The sequence below is a fragment of the Drosophila erecta genome, unplaced genomic scaffold (assembly GCF_003286155.1).
Source record: "Drosophila erecta strain 14021-0224.00,06,07 unplaced genomic scaffold, DereRS2 tig00000021-arrow-pilon, whole genome shotgun sequence".
NCBI lineage: Eukaryota > Metazoa > Arthropoda > Insecta > Diptera > Drosophilidae > Drosophila > Drosophila erecta.
Genome location: NW_020825198.1, coordinates 6,231,470 through 6,245,532, shown reverse-complemented (window position 1 = coordinate 6,245,532; position 14,063 = coordinate 6,231,470). Strand labels below are relative to the sequence as shown.

Below are 14,063 nucleotides of genomic sequence, written 5' to 3'. Positions count from 1 at the left end.
AGTGAATTTCTAGCTATTTCCAGCTACTTTCTTTAGCTGCACAGCTTATCGATACTTGTCCGATAGTCGCGGCCTGCAGACATATAGCCGCACTCTTCTGACGCCATCGCCAATTCGTCGCCGCTGCTGTGACGCAGAATTTGTGTGTAAGCCTCGTAAAATTGGTGTAATTTTGCAATATAAAAGGGTATTGTTGCGGTAAAAGTGGACAAAAAGTGGCGCTAAACCGGTGTCCACACAATTAATGCCAAGAGCAGCCAGTGAGTGTTGAAATACCCGTATTTTACTGACCATTTCTTACCTTGCCAATCGATCGGCTTTTTTCTCTATATTTTTCTTGGTTTGCGTGTGTGCGTGTGCGTGGGTGCTCCATTCATCTGGTTCTCCGATTTCCGATTTCGAAGCAGGTAAACAAACGCTGCCGATGCGCGAGATGGCGGACTTGGATGCTGTGCACCTGGGCCTGGACGAGAACGAGGCGGACATTGCAGAGGAGCTGCAAGATTTTGAGTTCAATACAAGGAGTGAGGCTTCCGAATCGAATGGCGGGGACTCCTCCGACTCGGAGCCCAGTATCAGCTCGGTGAGCACTGCCACATCCTCCCTGGTGGGCAGTGGTAAGCGGAAGACCAAGAAGCCGACCAAGGAAAGCCCTAAACCCGCTGCCGAGACAAAATCCTCAAAGTCTTCCGCCAAGAACAAAGCCAAACGGGAACCCACTCCCGAAGAGCTAAATGGTGGCAAGAAAAAGAAACGCACGGGCACCGAGACCAAGAAAACAAGCTCATCTGAGCCTTCTGATAAGGTCAAGGCCAAATCCCCGGATACCGAGGATCGGCAGCCGCCCGTCAAGAAATCACGCACCAAGAAACCCTCCAACGCCAACGATTCTGGTGGCCACAAAAGTGATCTCAGCGAGGCTGAGGACGAGAAACCAAGTCTTCCAACTTTGGAGTCCGACAGCGAGTCTTCTGACTCGGATTCAGGCACTCAGCACAAGAGAAACGGAGGAAATGGAGGCGGCAACGGCCGGGGAAAACTAAGTTCCAAAAGCTCTACACCGGAAAAGGATTCTGTCGGCGGCGGTACGCATTCACATTCACAAAAGGGCTACGACTACATGACGAAGCTGAACTACCTGTTCCGAGACACACGGTTCTTCCTCATCAAGTCCAACAATAGCGACAACGTCCAGCTGTCTAAGAACAAGAGTGTGTGGGCCACGCTCCCGCAGAACGACGCCAATCTTAACCAGGCATTCAAGGAAGCCAGAAACGTCCTGCTCATCTTCTCGGTGAACGAGAGTGGTATGTTAAAGGAGTAAACAATGTATCTCCTTTCTTAAACTTACTTCCTTTCATTAGAATGCCTCAATGGCAACAAAACCTTTGTTGTAATCCGAATCTGCTTGCAGGTAAATTTGCAGGCTTTGCCCGGATGGCGGCCCCCTCACGGCGGGATATTCCTCAAGTGGCCTGGGTATTGCCGCCTAGTATTTCGCCCAAGGCACTAGGCGGCGTCATCGAGCTTGACTGGATCTGCCGAAAGGAATTGTCTTTCAACGCCACCCTCCACCTGCATAACACCTGGAACGAGGGGAAGCCGGTGAAGATCGGCCGCGACGGCCAAGAGATTGAACCCAAGATCGGCGGCGAGCTGTGTCGTCTCTTCCCGGAAGATGAGCAAATCGAACTCACCCCCATACTCAAGAAATCCAAGGAGACAGCTCGAGTTATGCGAGAAAAAGGCATCCACGTGATTTATAAGCCGCCCAGGAGTCTATCCTCGCGAGGCCATGGAGGAGGAGGTCGTGGCGGAGGCAGAGGAGCGAACCACGACCACTTGGGCCCGATGCGGCACAAGAGGAGCTACCACGGACCACCACACCATCGCCCGTACCGTCACCATCATGGCATGGGCCTTCCGCCGGGCGGTGGCTTTAAGAGAAGCGGTTCTCCCTACCGCCAGATGGGAGGTGCATCAGGAGCACCACCCGGCGGACCGGGCGACATGGCCATACCGTCATGGGAACGCTACATGTCCTCAGCTGCAGCTGCTGAAGCGTATGTGGCGGACTACATGCGCAACATGCACGGCCAACTTCCGCCGTTACCCTTCGTTCCTCCGTTCGCCCAGCTGCCGATGCCAGGAGCTGGAGCGGGAGCAGCTGGAGCCCTTCCACCGGGAGCAACGGCTGCCATGTACGAGCAACTGCCGCCACCGGTGCGGTACTACGATGGACCGGGTGCACCGCCTCTGCCGGATTATCCGCCTCCTCAGCGACCACCACCACCGGGCTTCGACAAGGCGCCGAGCTACGAGGAGTTTGCTGCCTGGAAGAACGCTGGCCTGCCCACAGTGCCACCACCTGGTTTCCCTGTCTACGGCGGCGCAGCCAATGGCGGTAGCAATGGAGCTGGCGGCGTAGCTGCTGCACAGGCAGCGGCTGCGGGCGGCGGCATGGGAGCTGGTGGAGGTGGAGGATCCGGTGGCGGTATGGGTGGACCCGGCGGCTATCGGAATCGGGACGGCAACAACGGCTCCGCGGGCGGTCGTCGACGGGAGTACGGAAATCGCAGCGGTGGCGGCGGATCTTCGCGGGATTCGCGACCGTTTCGCGAGCGTGGCGGCGGCGGCGGCCAGCGAAGCTATCGGGACAACAGGCGCTAGGCCGCATCGAGGTTTAAAACGAGATCGTGCTCCTGGCCTCGCTAGAATCGGAAAGTGTAATCCTAATCCTCTCGCGTGTGAAAATTTAAAGAGAAATATTGAATGCGTTACGGTATAAGCGAAAAGTTAATATGATAAAACCGGCTATCGTCTGAAGTCGATACAACTCTCTTTCCCCTTTCTCTCTGTCCCGCTCACCAAACACCCCCACCACCCACACTAAGATTAAAAAACAAACTTACAACATAAGCAAATTTCAATACAGCAGAGATCTTAATGCTAATTAAATATTTTAAACCACAAAAAAAATACAAAATGAAAGAGAGAAAATGTGAACTTTATTTACCCCAAAACAAAAAGTAGCGAGAGAAAGCGAGAGAAAGAGACTTTAAAGAGACGCCCAACAACAACAACAACCACAACCAACAACAACACCATGAACGAACTTAAGTTAACATGAGAGCAGTGATCAATCAGTGATGTGTGTATCGTGTGTGCCAAACCCCACAAAGCTCCCTTCTCCAAAAGTTCCACCCCAAAAGTTCCAAAAAACGAGAGTTGGACAAAGCAAAAGCAAACCGAAAATCAAAGGGGCACTGTGCCCCCCAAGACTTTCAAAGACCTGAGCGGAGCCTAGCTCCAAAATGGGGGCTATAAGTTATAATCACTGCTACCTAATTTCAAGGACGAGGGTCGGTCCAGTCGCTTCGATCCGATCAAAGCTTCCTTATACGTAGTATAAAACTAATGCAATCATATTTAACAACTACATGTCTTGCCGACAGAAGACCATTTATCCCAGAAACAGACACACATCCGCCTACATTCTGGCCCGGAGTGAAGCGCTCCGGGTCCCTTTTGGCCCAATAGCAATACGAACCGTAGCAATGCGAACTGTTTGGCCCACTAGTTGGGCACCAATCCCCCCATCGATTTCACTCAATGACTGCCACATTTTCACGCTTCACCAGAGCTCAGACCGTCGACAAACACTCAATTACATTCCCGGACAGACCTAGGGGTTTGCTCTTTTTTCTTTGCAGGATCTGGGTTCAACGAGGAAGGAAAACGGACGCAGTTTGGAGCCCCATATATTGCATGAAGATAGTTAGAGAGAAAGACTGATGCCTAATAAAGACACAAGCTGATTGCAAAAACCATAAGAAGTTGTACCTTATTGGGGTGTCATCATAAAAACAAGCAGTTAATCAGGGATCATGGCATTTTACAGGCTGTCTGACAACAACTTTAGGAATTAACTCTTATTTCGCAGTATCTTTTCGAGTTATTTATTTTCGAAATTCGCCAATGACTTCGAACTAAACTAGTTATCTGTTGGTTTGAAGGTTGCGTTCCTGGCAGGTAAAATCAATTTCCATTTGAATTCGGTTCTCCTAATGACAATCCTGGATATACATACACATATTGAGGTGTATAATAACAAATAACAAAACTTTTGACCTCGACATCTAACAAAGATAGGTGTAGGTCGGGAACATTAGCGCATTCTTCGCTGGGAAATTACACGAGATAAGCTCCTAATTACACATTGCTATCGCAGAACCTCATTAAGACTTAAGCTGCAGCGTTTTGCAGGCGCTTAGAAAATAATTTCATGTGCCAATTTGTATTACGTATAATAAGGAAGTCAGGACTAAGATTTTCAAAACCGCAGAATTAATGTACATTATTTTTTGTTTATTAAATGTTCAATATTGCAGCATATAATATATGTACATGTACGTCCTTTTTAGGACGTTTCCACGGATTGATGCTTTAGCATCCTTCGCACCAGCACTTCAGACTGGGGCTGCAGTGGCCACTGGATCGTCCCTCCTCCTTGCACACACGACGGCAGGTGTCGTTGTCCCAGACGGCACAGGGCCCCTTGTATCTGCCGGACAGACAGTCGGCATCGGCCTCGTTTGCTCCCAGGACCACCAGCATCAGGACCGCGAAGAGGGCGAACAAGTACTTGATTTGCATCATATTGGGAAAGGTTCTCACACAGCTTGGTGAACGATTTCTGGTTGAATTATCAGCGACTTATGGCTCGAAAACATCGCGGAGGAGCTTATATAGTGCACCGATCTCTCGGGTTGAGCCGATGCGTAGTCAGCCGGGTATGAACGAAGTAGATCAATAAATAATGATGACGTGCAGTCACACTTAAAAGCGTTCTTTAGGGGAACTACTTGTACGCTTATAGAGATAGCACTATCAAACATAACGTAAACGAGAAGTATTGCTTAAAGCCTCATTTGTATTTCACAAAGTGTGTAGAATATCGAATTCAACTGGACTGCCCAAATACATTAATTAAATAAATCTCGAAAAAGCCCCGAGAAATTACAACGAATCGCAGAGGACAGGAACTGAATAAAAATTGTTTTTATTTGAAAGGTCGTGTTGTAGTGATTCCATATAAAAGCAGAAAGGTTAACAAACAAAATTACAGGCAAGACATACTTTTCGGCTTTTAAAAGTACTCATCTCACTAACGACCAATTAAAATAATAACATATGTACGTATTTTTTTGTATTTTGCTGTTCTTTGACTCTGAGTTCACAACAGTTTAGATTGGTGGCTCCTAAGAATATACATATACATCGGAAAGGAATGGAATAGGTAAAAACCTACTCGTAATAGATTGTAGAAACCCCAGGTTAATCTTGAATTTGGTAAAAAAAACCCAAGTAAAAGCAAACGAAACCAAGATAGAACGCTATATTTGAGTTCCTCGACTATCAAATACCCTTTACATCATTTTTTGGCATATCGATAGAAATTGGAATCTGCATGCTTAATTTACTGAGCACTCGACGCTCATACGGACGGACAGACAGACGAATATGGCTAGATCGACTCGATCCTGAATATAGTGTACCCTTTCAATAGATCCTTTACTGCGTTTTAAGATTGGGATGGAAAGTGTATATACCCTCTGCAAGGGTATACAAATTTCGAGATGCGCTTTAAATAGAGAGCTTTATAATCAACAGTGGGGGGCACATTCACCATTTTGTCCATTGATAATGTGTACTTTTAATTTTGTTTTTAAAGCAACTGCATAAATCCAATTTGTTTTAAGCCCTTTTTTCGTAGCTTGAACTTACTGAAAATCCTTAAACATCTAATAGGTTTTAATAAACATTAAGGATAGCTTGATTTCACAATGTATAGTATTTATTGTTTAAGTTTTTGTTTTACGAATATTAAATTTAATCATACAACGAACAAACTTACAGATACATTTTATAATGCAATTAACACATTGACTTTATATATATAATATTTCGTTTATACTCTCATTTGTCGCTTTAGTTTTAAATCGACACGTTAATGTTTCAACTTTTTCATTTCTTGTCTCGTTTAGTAGTTGGTTTTGTTTTGAAATTTGCTTGCCCTTGGCGAATACAAACGAAATAATCATGCTGTTTATGGAATATACAAAAAACAATTCGGCCTGGTTCATCTGTTGTAACGGTGGCGCTCATTCTTATTGTCCAGGTCTTGAATATGTTCTCACTGTGGCGGGACTTGACTCGACCGGCGCTTGTCCTTGTCCTTCTCCTTCTCCTTGTCGCCCTTGCGTCCGAAGATGCGGAACATGCCGCTGCGGCGTTCCTCCTTGGTTCCTTTGCTGCCCTTCACTCCGGACACGGATGATATCGACTGGGCCTCACTTTCGCTGGAACTCTCTGCCGAAACACGGGAGAAGCTGATGGAGTCGGGCTGCAGGGATACCGGTCGGTTGCTCTCAAAGCGGGTATTTCCCCAACCTGTACAAAATATCAATTATGAGTGGTCGGAAATCTTAAGAAACACGGAGACATCATGCAAATGATAGTGTTTGTAATGTAGCATAACATTAATTAAGGTGCAAAGCCAACAGAATATCGTTCTTCTTAAATTTAAAAATAAAAGTGAGGAAGAGCTCATAAATCAAAGGTTAAATGTGTAAAGCATATAAGACCCATTGAAATACTTTGCAAACTCGTTCGCAGATAGGATCGCCGTGTTATCTTCACTGGCTTAAGAGCTGAAGAACCTTTTCCACAAATATGCATGCATTAAAGATATAGAGAAATAATGTGAGAATCCAAAGAGTTCAGATCAGCCGTGACCAAGGAGCATTCTATGGCAGGCGCTTAGGACTACTAATGTATATATACAGATCGTTAGGATTAATGAGAATCGTCTAACCACCGAGTCCAATTCCAATTGAATCGTTATTGTTATTCAGATGCAGACCCATGTAGCTTGGATTACTGATGGCATGGCTAGGCTCCCCGGAGCCGCCGGTTGATGATGATTTGGTCGATGAGGTGGGCGATGAGGTTAGATGCCACACCGTGCGACTGCTCGAGGTCACTTGGTGTGTGGTGGTGGAGGTGGTGATCATGGTCGTAGACGAATTTCCACCGCCTATCTTCACATTACCGTTGCCATTGCTGCTGGCCCCGCTGCTGGAATAGTTGATGGTGCTCCTCTTAGGACTGCTGCCAGTGCCTCCGTTATTGTTATGCGCCTCCATCTCGATGAACTTCCTCGTAGAGTCGATCCTGCCGGAGGGAATCCTCTGCGGCTGCTGCCTCGCTGTGTTGTTGTTATAGTAATCTGGCTGTTGCTGCTGACTCGCCGCCGCATTGAAGGCATTAATCCTTTGCTGAACCTGCGCCTGATGCTGAGTCTGATGGGAATGGGAGTGCTGGGGATGCTGGCCACCCACCGGTGGCATCGTCGTTGGCAATGGCGGCGGATTATCTAATACATACGGCATTGCGTTGTTGGAGGACAATTTTACAATGTGAGTGTGAAACAATGTGGAGGAGAGGGTGTATGGACAGAGACACAAATGGCTAGCAAATGGGAATACCACCCAGTTTGGAGAACTTACCCGATTGTCTGGCCTCGCTGTTGCGCGTCAACAACGCGTTATCATCCTTGCTGTTCCCATTTTGCTGGACTCCAGTCAAACCGGCGGGCAAAGTGGCGGATTGTTGCAGGTCTTCAATGGATTACATTACATTAAAAATCGAATTAGCTATTGTCTTACAATTCTCCTACCATTGGAACTTTGGCGATTGCGCATCACAACTAGATTCTCCTGGCTTTGGCGATGGCTGGCCACTGGAGGAGCTCCTCTGGGCGGGATTGGTGGCTTCTGGTCGAACCCGGCGGTGGGGGAACTGGGCTGGGACTGCTGCTGTTGTTGTTGCATCTGTCGTTGCAAGAATGCCATTTGGGGTGTGGCTGTTCCGTCAAGGACCTGGTCTCCGCTAGCTCGGCGCTGGGAGTCGGGAGATGAGTTACGGGAACTAACTGGCGATTCTACACTACTGGTGACCTTGATGTCCGGGGAACTGCTTGACTGTTGCTGTTAGGACATAAAGCATTAATTTTAATTCATCGTATGGATATACAATCTTACCTTCATGGACTCGTCGTAGCTAAGCAGTTGCATGTTCGGCGGCAGGCTAGCGTGGAAGGATATCTTGCGCACCCAATCATTTAGGATGTCCAGCGAGGGAGCCTCAAACAGGAATTCCGATCCGTCGGGTAGTTTTAGCCTGAAGACGTACTTCTTTTTCGTGTAATCATCCGCACGTTCGCACTTGGCACCGAGGATATTAACAGGCGCAGTGGCCGTCTTCTGTTGCAGGAAATCGTTTTCGTCCTTGAAGAAGCACACCAACTGGCCACAGAGGACAGTGTGGAATTGCTTCCAGGATCGTACAGGAGCCTTCTTGCCGCCAGATTGCAAGCCATGCTTACGCTCCAGACTGCCCTGAATCTCAACGGGCGGCAGGTCGAAACCTTCACCCTTCTGGTTCTTCCTAAAGGACTGAGCACGTCTCCTCGTGGTAAACGAGGGTGTACGCTTGGCCTGCTTGGGCTGTATCTTCATGCTTTCCGCCCGCTTTACATTGGCATCCGCGGATCCGCGACGCAGTCGGTCACCGAACATTCCGCTGGAGCTGCTCTTCTGCAGAGCCAAGTGCTCATTGTCATCTCCGAATGGAGGCCTCAACTGGGCTTGACCCAATGCGGGGGACTGCGGGCCACTGGTCTGAGCTGGAGTGACCATGGGCGAGGAGAAGATTGGAGTCTTCTCCTGCGACGCCGCATTCTGGCGATGCTCGTGCTGCTTCTCCGCTCGCCTCCTCTCGTCAGCCAGGCGCTGGAGCTCCCGCTGCTTTAGCTGCTCCAGGCGTTCCTTCTCCAAGCGCTCCTTCTCTTGCAACTTGCTGATTTTCTCCTGCTCCAGCTGGTGACGGAATAGCTGCTCAAGCAGGGTTATTCTCTTGATGGCCTGGAATTTCTCCTCCTGGGCGGCCACAGTCTTCTCGAAGTCCTCGTGCCGGCGAAGCAGATCCTCCACCTGTGGAATGGAATCTCCCAGTTTGGTATCCTTGAGTTGGGGCTCGCGACTGCTGATCCATTGCTCCAGGATTTCGGCATCCTTCAAGAACAATTGGGTGTCCAGGTTGAGTTCGTAAATCTCACGACGCTTGCTGAGAGTATGCTTCAGAAGTTCGTGACGCGCATGCAAAACCTTGATCTTGTCCTCCACTTCGTGGGCAAGGAAGTGCTTTTCCTTGATCAATTGCTGACCATTGGCGGCGAACTTGGCAAAGGTTTCGTCTCTGCTGCGAATCTCCGTGTCGTGGTCCTTGGTGCTGGCCAGAAGGAGCTCTGCTCCCGCCACACTGTTGGCCAGTTCAGGGGCAGTGATCTTGGCCAACATCTCGTTGATCCAGGCAATCAGATCGCGGTACTCGTCAAAGTAGGACTGTAGCTGCTCTGCTTGGCTGAGCTTGTTCTTCCTGGCGCCTGTTTTCTCCTTCAGATCCGTCCAGGCCTCGACTGTCTCATCACGTTTGACTTCAATGTGTTCCTTGGCATCTGGGTAGATCTCGCCCAGTTTGGCTGCCTCGGCCAAAACGGAATCAACCTGTCCTTGGATGCCCACCAGCTCGGACTCAAACACTTGGTGCTTTCTGCCCAAGGCCTGAATGCTTTCCAAGTCCTGACCGTAGTCCTCAGAGATGAGCGAAGCGTCCTTTTCGTTGATTAGCTGAATGGTTTCGTCTGCTACGCGATCGTAGACGTGTACTTGTTTGGCTCCGGCCAAGGCATCTTGGCGAGCGTGAACCAGATCCTTGAGCTCCTCCCACAACTGTTTTGTCTCATCCCGCTTCGATTTAATGGAACTCCTGTAGGGATTGTTCTCCTGGATGAGGCGATCGCCCCGCTCCAAGCACGCCTCAACCCTTGCCTCGTTGGCATTTAAGTTGGAAACGAAGGATTCGAAGGCTAGAATGAGCTGTTCCACGTGCTCCACATCCTCACCGTAATCCTCGCTGGCGGTGACCGCCATCTGGTCACCCACCCACTCGTGCAATTCCTCCGTTTCCCGCAGGTACTCAAAGAGTTTTTTGCATTCACCAAGTCTCGACTCCCGCTCCTTAGCCAAACGGAGAAGGTCCTCGTACTGCTGACCCACCTGGGCATTCTTTTCCGCAATGTTGGAGCTATCAAAGTGATTTCTCTCGATCAAACCAGTGGCCAGTTTGGCCACCTTTTCTATCGACGGCTTGAAGGCGGTGAGTTCCCTTTGAAGAACTTCCAACTTCTTTTGGTGGCCCTGAACTGAAACCTCATCCCGACCATAATCACTGCTCGACAAAACCGGACGCTTCTCCCGCATCCAAGCATCCGCCTCATTGGCCTCAACGTAGAACAGTTGGCTCTCTACAGCGTCCAAAAGACGCAGACGTCTAATGGAGGCCAAATCCCTCAACTGGACAAGCTGTTTCCGGAGCAACTCCGACTTGTATTGTAATTGCTCGCTGGCAAAGTGATTATCGCGGATCATCTGTTGACCTCGTTGGAGGAGCGCCTGAATCAAAGGTTCCTGCGATGTTAGTTCTGCCTCCAGAGAGTTGTGCTTCTTTTGGAGACCTTGAACGGACAAGAGACTGGTGCCTAGATCCTGGGAACCAGCCACCAACTGCTTCTCTGCCAACCATTGAAGCTCATCCTCGGCGTCCCTCAGGAACTGCTGCAGACTCAGGGAGTCCTCCAGGTTTTCCCTACGAATGCCCAAGGGCTCGTGCAAAGTGTTGTACCTACGGATGCTAACGGTGGCTCTTTCGTGGATTTCGTGACGCAGGAAGTGTTCGGCTTGGAAGAACTGTTCATCCTTCTGCTTCAGCTGCTCAGCCAGTTCGCCATGATGGGCCACATCCGCTTCCAAGCGTTCGTGTTTCTTTAGTAAATTGCTAACAGCTGCCAAATCCTTGCCGTAATCTTCGCTGCTCAACTGCAGCTCCACCTCGTCCATCCAGTTGTTAAACTCATCCACACTTCGATTGAAGGCCAACGCATCGTAAGCCTGCTGAAGCTTATCCTTTTTGGTTTGGGAAGCGCCCTTCAGTTTCAGCCAATCTCCCTCGAGAAGTTGCACCTGTTGGGCAATCTCATCCTTAGCAAAGTGCTCGCCTCGAATGAGGCGCTCACCCTCGTGGATTACCGACTGAACGCGAGGGGAGTTGCCTAACAACTCGGCATCGAAGGCAGCGTGTTTCTGGATCTTACTCTGCAGATTACTCGGTTCCCGGTAGTTTTCATCCAGGGCCACCTGCAGTTTTTGCACCAGCCAACGGTCAATCTCATAAAGACTGCGCAGGAACTCCTGCAATTGGAGAGACTGTGTCAGCCTTTGCTTTCTCTCCTCCGACAGCTCCAGCAATTTCTGCTTCCTACGCAGGATGTAAGCCAGTTTCTCACGGATCAGATCTGCATCCTTGGGCTCACCCTCTAGAATGCTCTTGGCAAACTTTTGCAAGGTGTCCACGTGATCAGCGTGGAGCAGCTTCTCAAATTCATCGTGCTTCTTAAGCAGCCTTTCCACAGCCGTGTAGGAATCACCCAAATCGTCGTTGTTAAGGAAGGCCTCCTTATTAGCGAGCCAAATCTCAACCTGCTCCACTTGAGCCTTGAACAACTGCAGCTGATGTGCCTCCGTTAGATCCCTAGCCCTTTCGCTCCAGGCTTCGTTCAAAGTTTGATGAAGTTCTTCGAGGACAAGCAAGTACTTGCGAACATTCTCCGGCTGCTGCTGCTGCGGTCTAGTGGATAACTGGTCGCCCTGTTGCTTCAGTCCAGCAAAGGCCTCCTCCCTGCCCTCGATTTCTACCTTGCGTTCCTGGTGCAGCTCCAACTGGGTCTCGCAATCGTTGATAGTAGATGGTGACTGTGTGTTCTTCATCTTTTTGATCATGTCGTTAACCCAGAGTTCCAGTTCCTTAACGTCCGACACAAACTTGTGAGCCAGGTAGGCTTCATTTAGGATACTCTGCCTCTTAACGGACAAGGCCTGCAGATTGCCCCAGGATTTGTGCAGCTCTTCCAGTTTCCTCTCAATATGTTGTGCTCCACGTTCAGGATACTTCTTAATCAGGAACTCGGCAGCGGTTTCGTGCTGATCAATCTTTTGCTTAACGGCAGACATGTCTCTTTCAAGAGCCTCTTCTCTGCGAATCAGGGCTTCCACGGCAGCCAGATCTCTACCTGTATCGGTGGAACTCATGGCCAGAGACTTCTCAGCTATCCTGTCCGCCGTGTCATCCACATCGCGATTGAAAACATGGATCTCGTTGGCACCGCCCAGCAAAGCGCGATATGCATTGAGTGCTCCTTGCAGCTGACGCCAGTTGTAGTTAAAGTCCTTTCGCCTCTTATCCACACTTTGTGTATCCGCTGGCACTTGGGCCTGGTTGATAAGTTTGTCGGCCAGCTGATTGATGTGCTTCACGCGCTGATCGTCCACCCTCATGTCTGAGTCAACGTCATCTAGTTTTCTCATCAGGGCATTGCAGTGTTCCAAGTCCCGTCCTGTGTCACTTGCCTGCACCATCATCTCCTTGTCGCGGATCCAGGCTTCGATCTTGTCCAGCTGGCTGTTAAACTCAAGGCTGTCCTGGGCCTCTTCCAGACCTCGACCACGCTGCTCCAGCTCCGCGAGCAATCCCTGCCAGGCTTCAAGGACTATTTCGATGGCCCGTTTGATTTCCGGTGAGGACTCGTGCTGTTTGCTTAAGAGAATCACTCCAGTATCTTGAATTTCTTGGATGCGACCTTGGTTGGCAGCCACCTCGGCCTGGAAGGCCTGGTGCTTCTGCAGCTTCTTGATTTTCTCGTCCAGATTGGTCACCTCCGCATAGCTGGCGGCATCGGCTTCTAGTTTCTTTTGCTTCTCATTGATCCAGTACTTAGCTTCGGCGCAATCTCTTACGAATTTGGCATAGAGCAGAGCATCTTCCAGTTTGTAGCGACGCACGGCACACAGATCCTTGACCTTCTGGCGGCGGGCAAGCACTCCCTGCAGGATCGTTTGTATATTGGCGCTGTCGTAGTGACGCTGCTCAATCAGCTTACGACCGTGCTCCTGAAGTAGAGACACCTTCTCCTCCTGCGTTTGAATCAATCTCTCAAACTCGTCGTGCTTTCTGATCTGGTTCTGCACATCCTCTACTGTCTGGCCAAAGTCTGAGCTACTCAGAGCCGCCTGTTGGGAGCTAGAAAGGTTGTCAATCTGCTTGGCATCCCGCAGGAAGCAGAACAGATCGATCTTTTGCTCCAGCATGATCTTCTTTTTGTTCCAAGCAGCGTGGAGTTTCTGGCGCTCATCCAACATGGCGGCACACTTCTCCTCTACATCGGCGGCGGCATAGTGCCCGGTTTGAACCATGGAGTCGCTCAATTCGTTCAGGTACCGGAACTTATCCTCTCTGGCCTCAATCTCTCCGTATATGGCATCGTGTTGAATCTTCAGGGCAGTTGCTCCAGCTGCATCGCTCACGTGTTCCTCTGCTTGAAGGGCAGCTCGCAGATTTGAAGACCAAGAAACTATATCCCTGACATCTGTAAGGAAGGTCTGTAGGTCTGAGCTGGCAGCCAGTCGATCTCCGCGAGCGGTGGATCGCTCCTTGAGGTCATTCCAGGCGGCCACCACCTTATCTTGCTGTTGGGCAATTGCAGCGGCATTGGAGGGATACTTGGCTTGCAGGCGAACAGAATCCTCCACTAGGACTTGAAGCTGTGCCTCTAGGGCCACCAGGTCGTTCTCAAAGCCCTCATGCTTGCGTAGCAGTGCTAGAGCGGAGTTCAAATCTCTGCCTAGTTCTTGGGAAAGCGCAGCATTCTTGTCTTGGATTCGGAAAAGAGCCTCTGCCACGTCCCGATGGAAACGATGGATTTCGCCAGCGGCATGAAGCTTCTGCTCACGCTGGTTTAGGAGCTGTAGAAGGTTCTCCCAGGAAGTTCTAAGTGCAAGAGATCGGGGAATATTACTATAATCCCTATTGGAAAAAATTACCCACTA

General features: G+C 49.6%; 3 protein-coding genes across 13 annotated transcripts in view; 1 reads left to right on the top strand and 2 right to left on the bottom strand.

The window, feature by feature from the left end:
- The first annotated feature begins 81 nt into the window (after positions 1-81).
- Positions 82-2,995, top strand: LOC6546470 (YTH domain-containing protein 1). 4 transcript variants are annotated; one of them, XM_026977054.1, is made up of 3 exons: positions 82-146; positions 405-1,307; positions 1,415-2,995. In XM_026977054.1, the coding sequence occupies exons 2-3, from the start codon at positions 425-427 to the stop codon at positions 2,668-2,670; spliced, it is 2,139 nt and encodes a 712-aa protein (XP_026832855.1). In that variant the 5' UTR covers positions 82-146; positions 405-424; the 3' UTR covers positions 2,671-2,995. The 4 variants fall into 4 exon arrangements, with proteins under 4 accessions (XP_026832855.1, XP_001971751.1, XP_026832853.1 ...); XM_001971715.3 differs by having other exon boundaries at positions 82-260; positions 408-1,307; XM_026977052.1 differs by having other exon boundaries at positions 82-260.
- A 1,335-nt stretch (positions 2,996-4,330) lies between these two features.
- Positions 4,331-4,720, bottom strand: LOC6546469 (drosomycin). Its single transcript, XM_001971714.3, has one exon. The coding sequence runs from the start codon at positions 4,657-4,659 to the stop codon at positions 4,447-4,449; it is 213 nt and encodes a 70-aa protein (XP_001971750.1). The 5' UTR covers positions 4,660-4,720; the 3' UTR covers positions 4,331-4,446.
- Positions 4,721-5,835: 1,115 nt separating this feature from the next.
- The window catches only part of LOC6546052 (spectrin beta chain, non-erythrocytic 5), a 31,332-nt gene continuing 23,104 nt past the window's right edge, over positions 5,836-14,063 (bottom strand). For 4 of the 8 annotated variants that reach the window (XM_026977952.1, XM_015158313.2, XM_026977953.1 and 1 more), the window contains 5 exons: positions 8,106-14,004; positions 7,742-8,051; positions 7,572-7,682; positions 6,878-7,438; positions 5,836-6,453 (listed from right to left, as the gene is read on the bottom strand). In XM_026977952.1, coding sequence (XP_026833753.1) covers positions 6,197-6,453; positions 6,878-7,438; positions 7,572-7,682; positions 7,742-8,051; positions 8,106-14,004 — 7,138 coding nt within the window. In that variant the 3' untranslated portion in view covers positions 5,836-6,196. The remainder of the gene's footprint in view (positions 6,454-6,877; positions 7,439-7,571; positions 7,683-7,741; positions 8,052-8,105; positions 14,005-14,063) is intronic. The other 4 variants (XM_026977954.1, XM_026977955.1, XM_026977951.1 and 1 more) reach the window with 3 other exon arrangements.

Excerpts from the sequence above, each read along its gene's own strand:
- LOC6546469 (XM_001971714.3), bottom strand. The coding sequence starts at position 4,659 with ATGATGCAAATCAAGTACTTGTTCGCCCTCTTCGCGGTCCTGATGCTG.
- LOC6546470 (XM_026977052.1), top strand. Across the intron at positions 1,308-1,414 it reads CTTCTCGGTGAACGAGAGTG|GTAAATTTGCAGGCTTTGCC; the intron begins GTATGTTAAAGG and ends ATCTGCTTGCAG.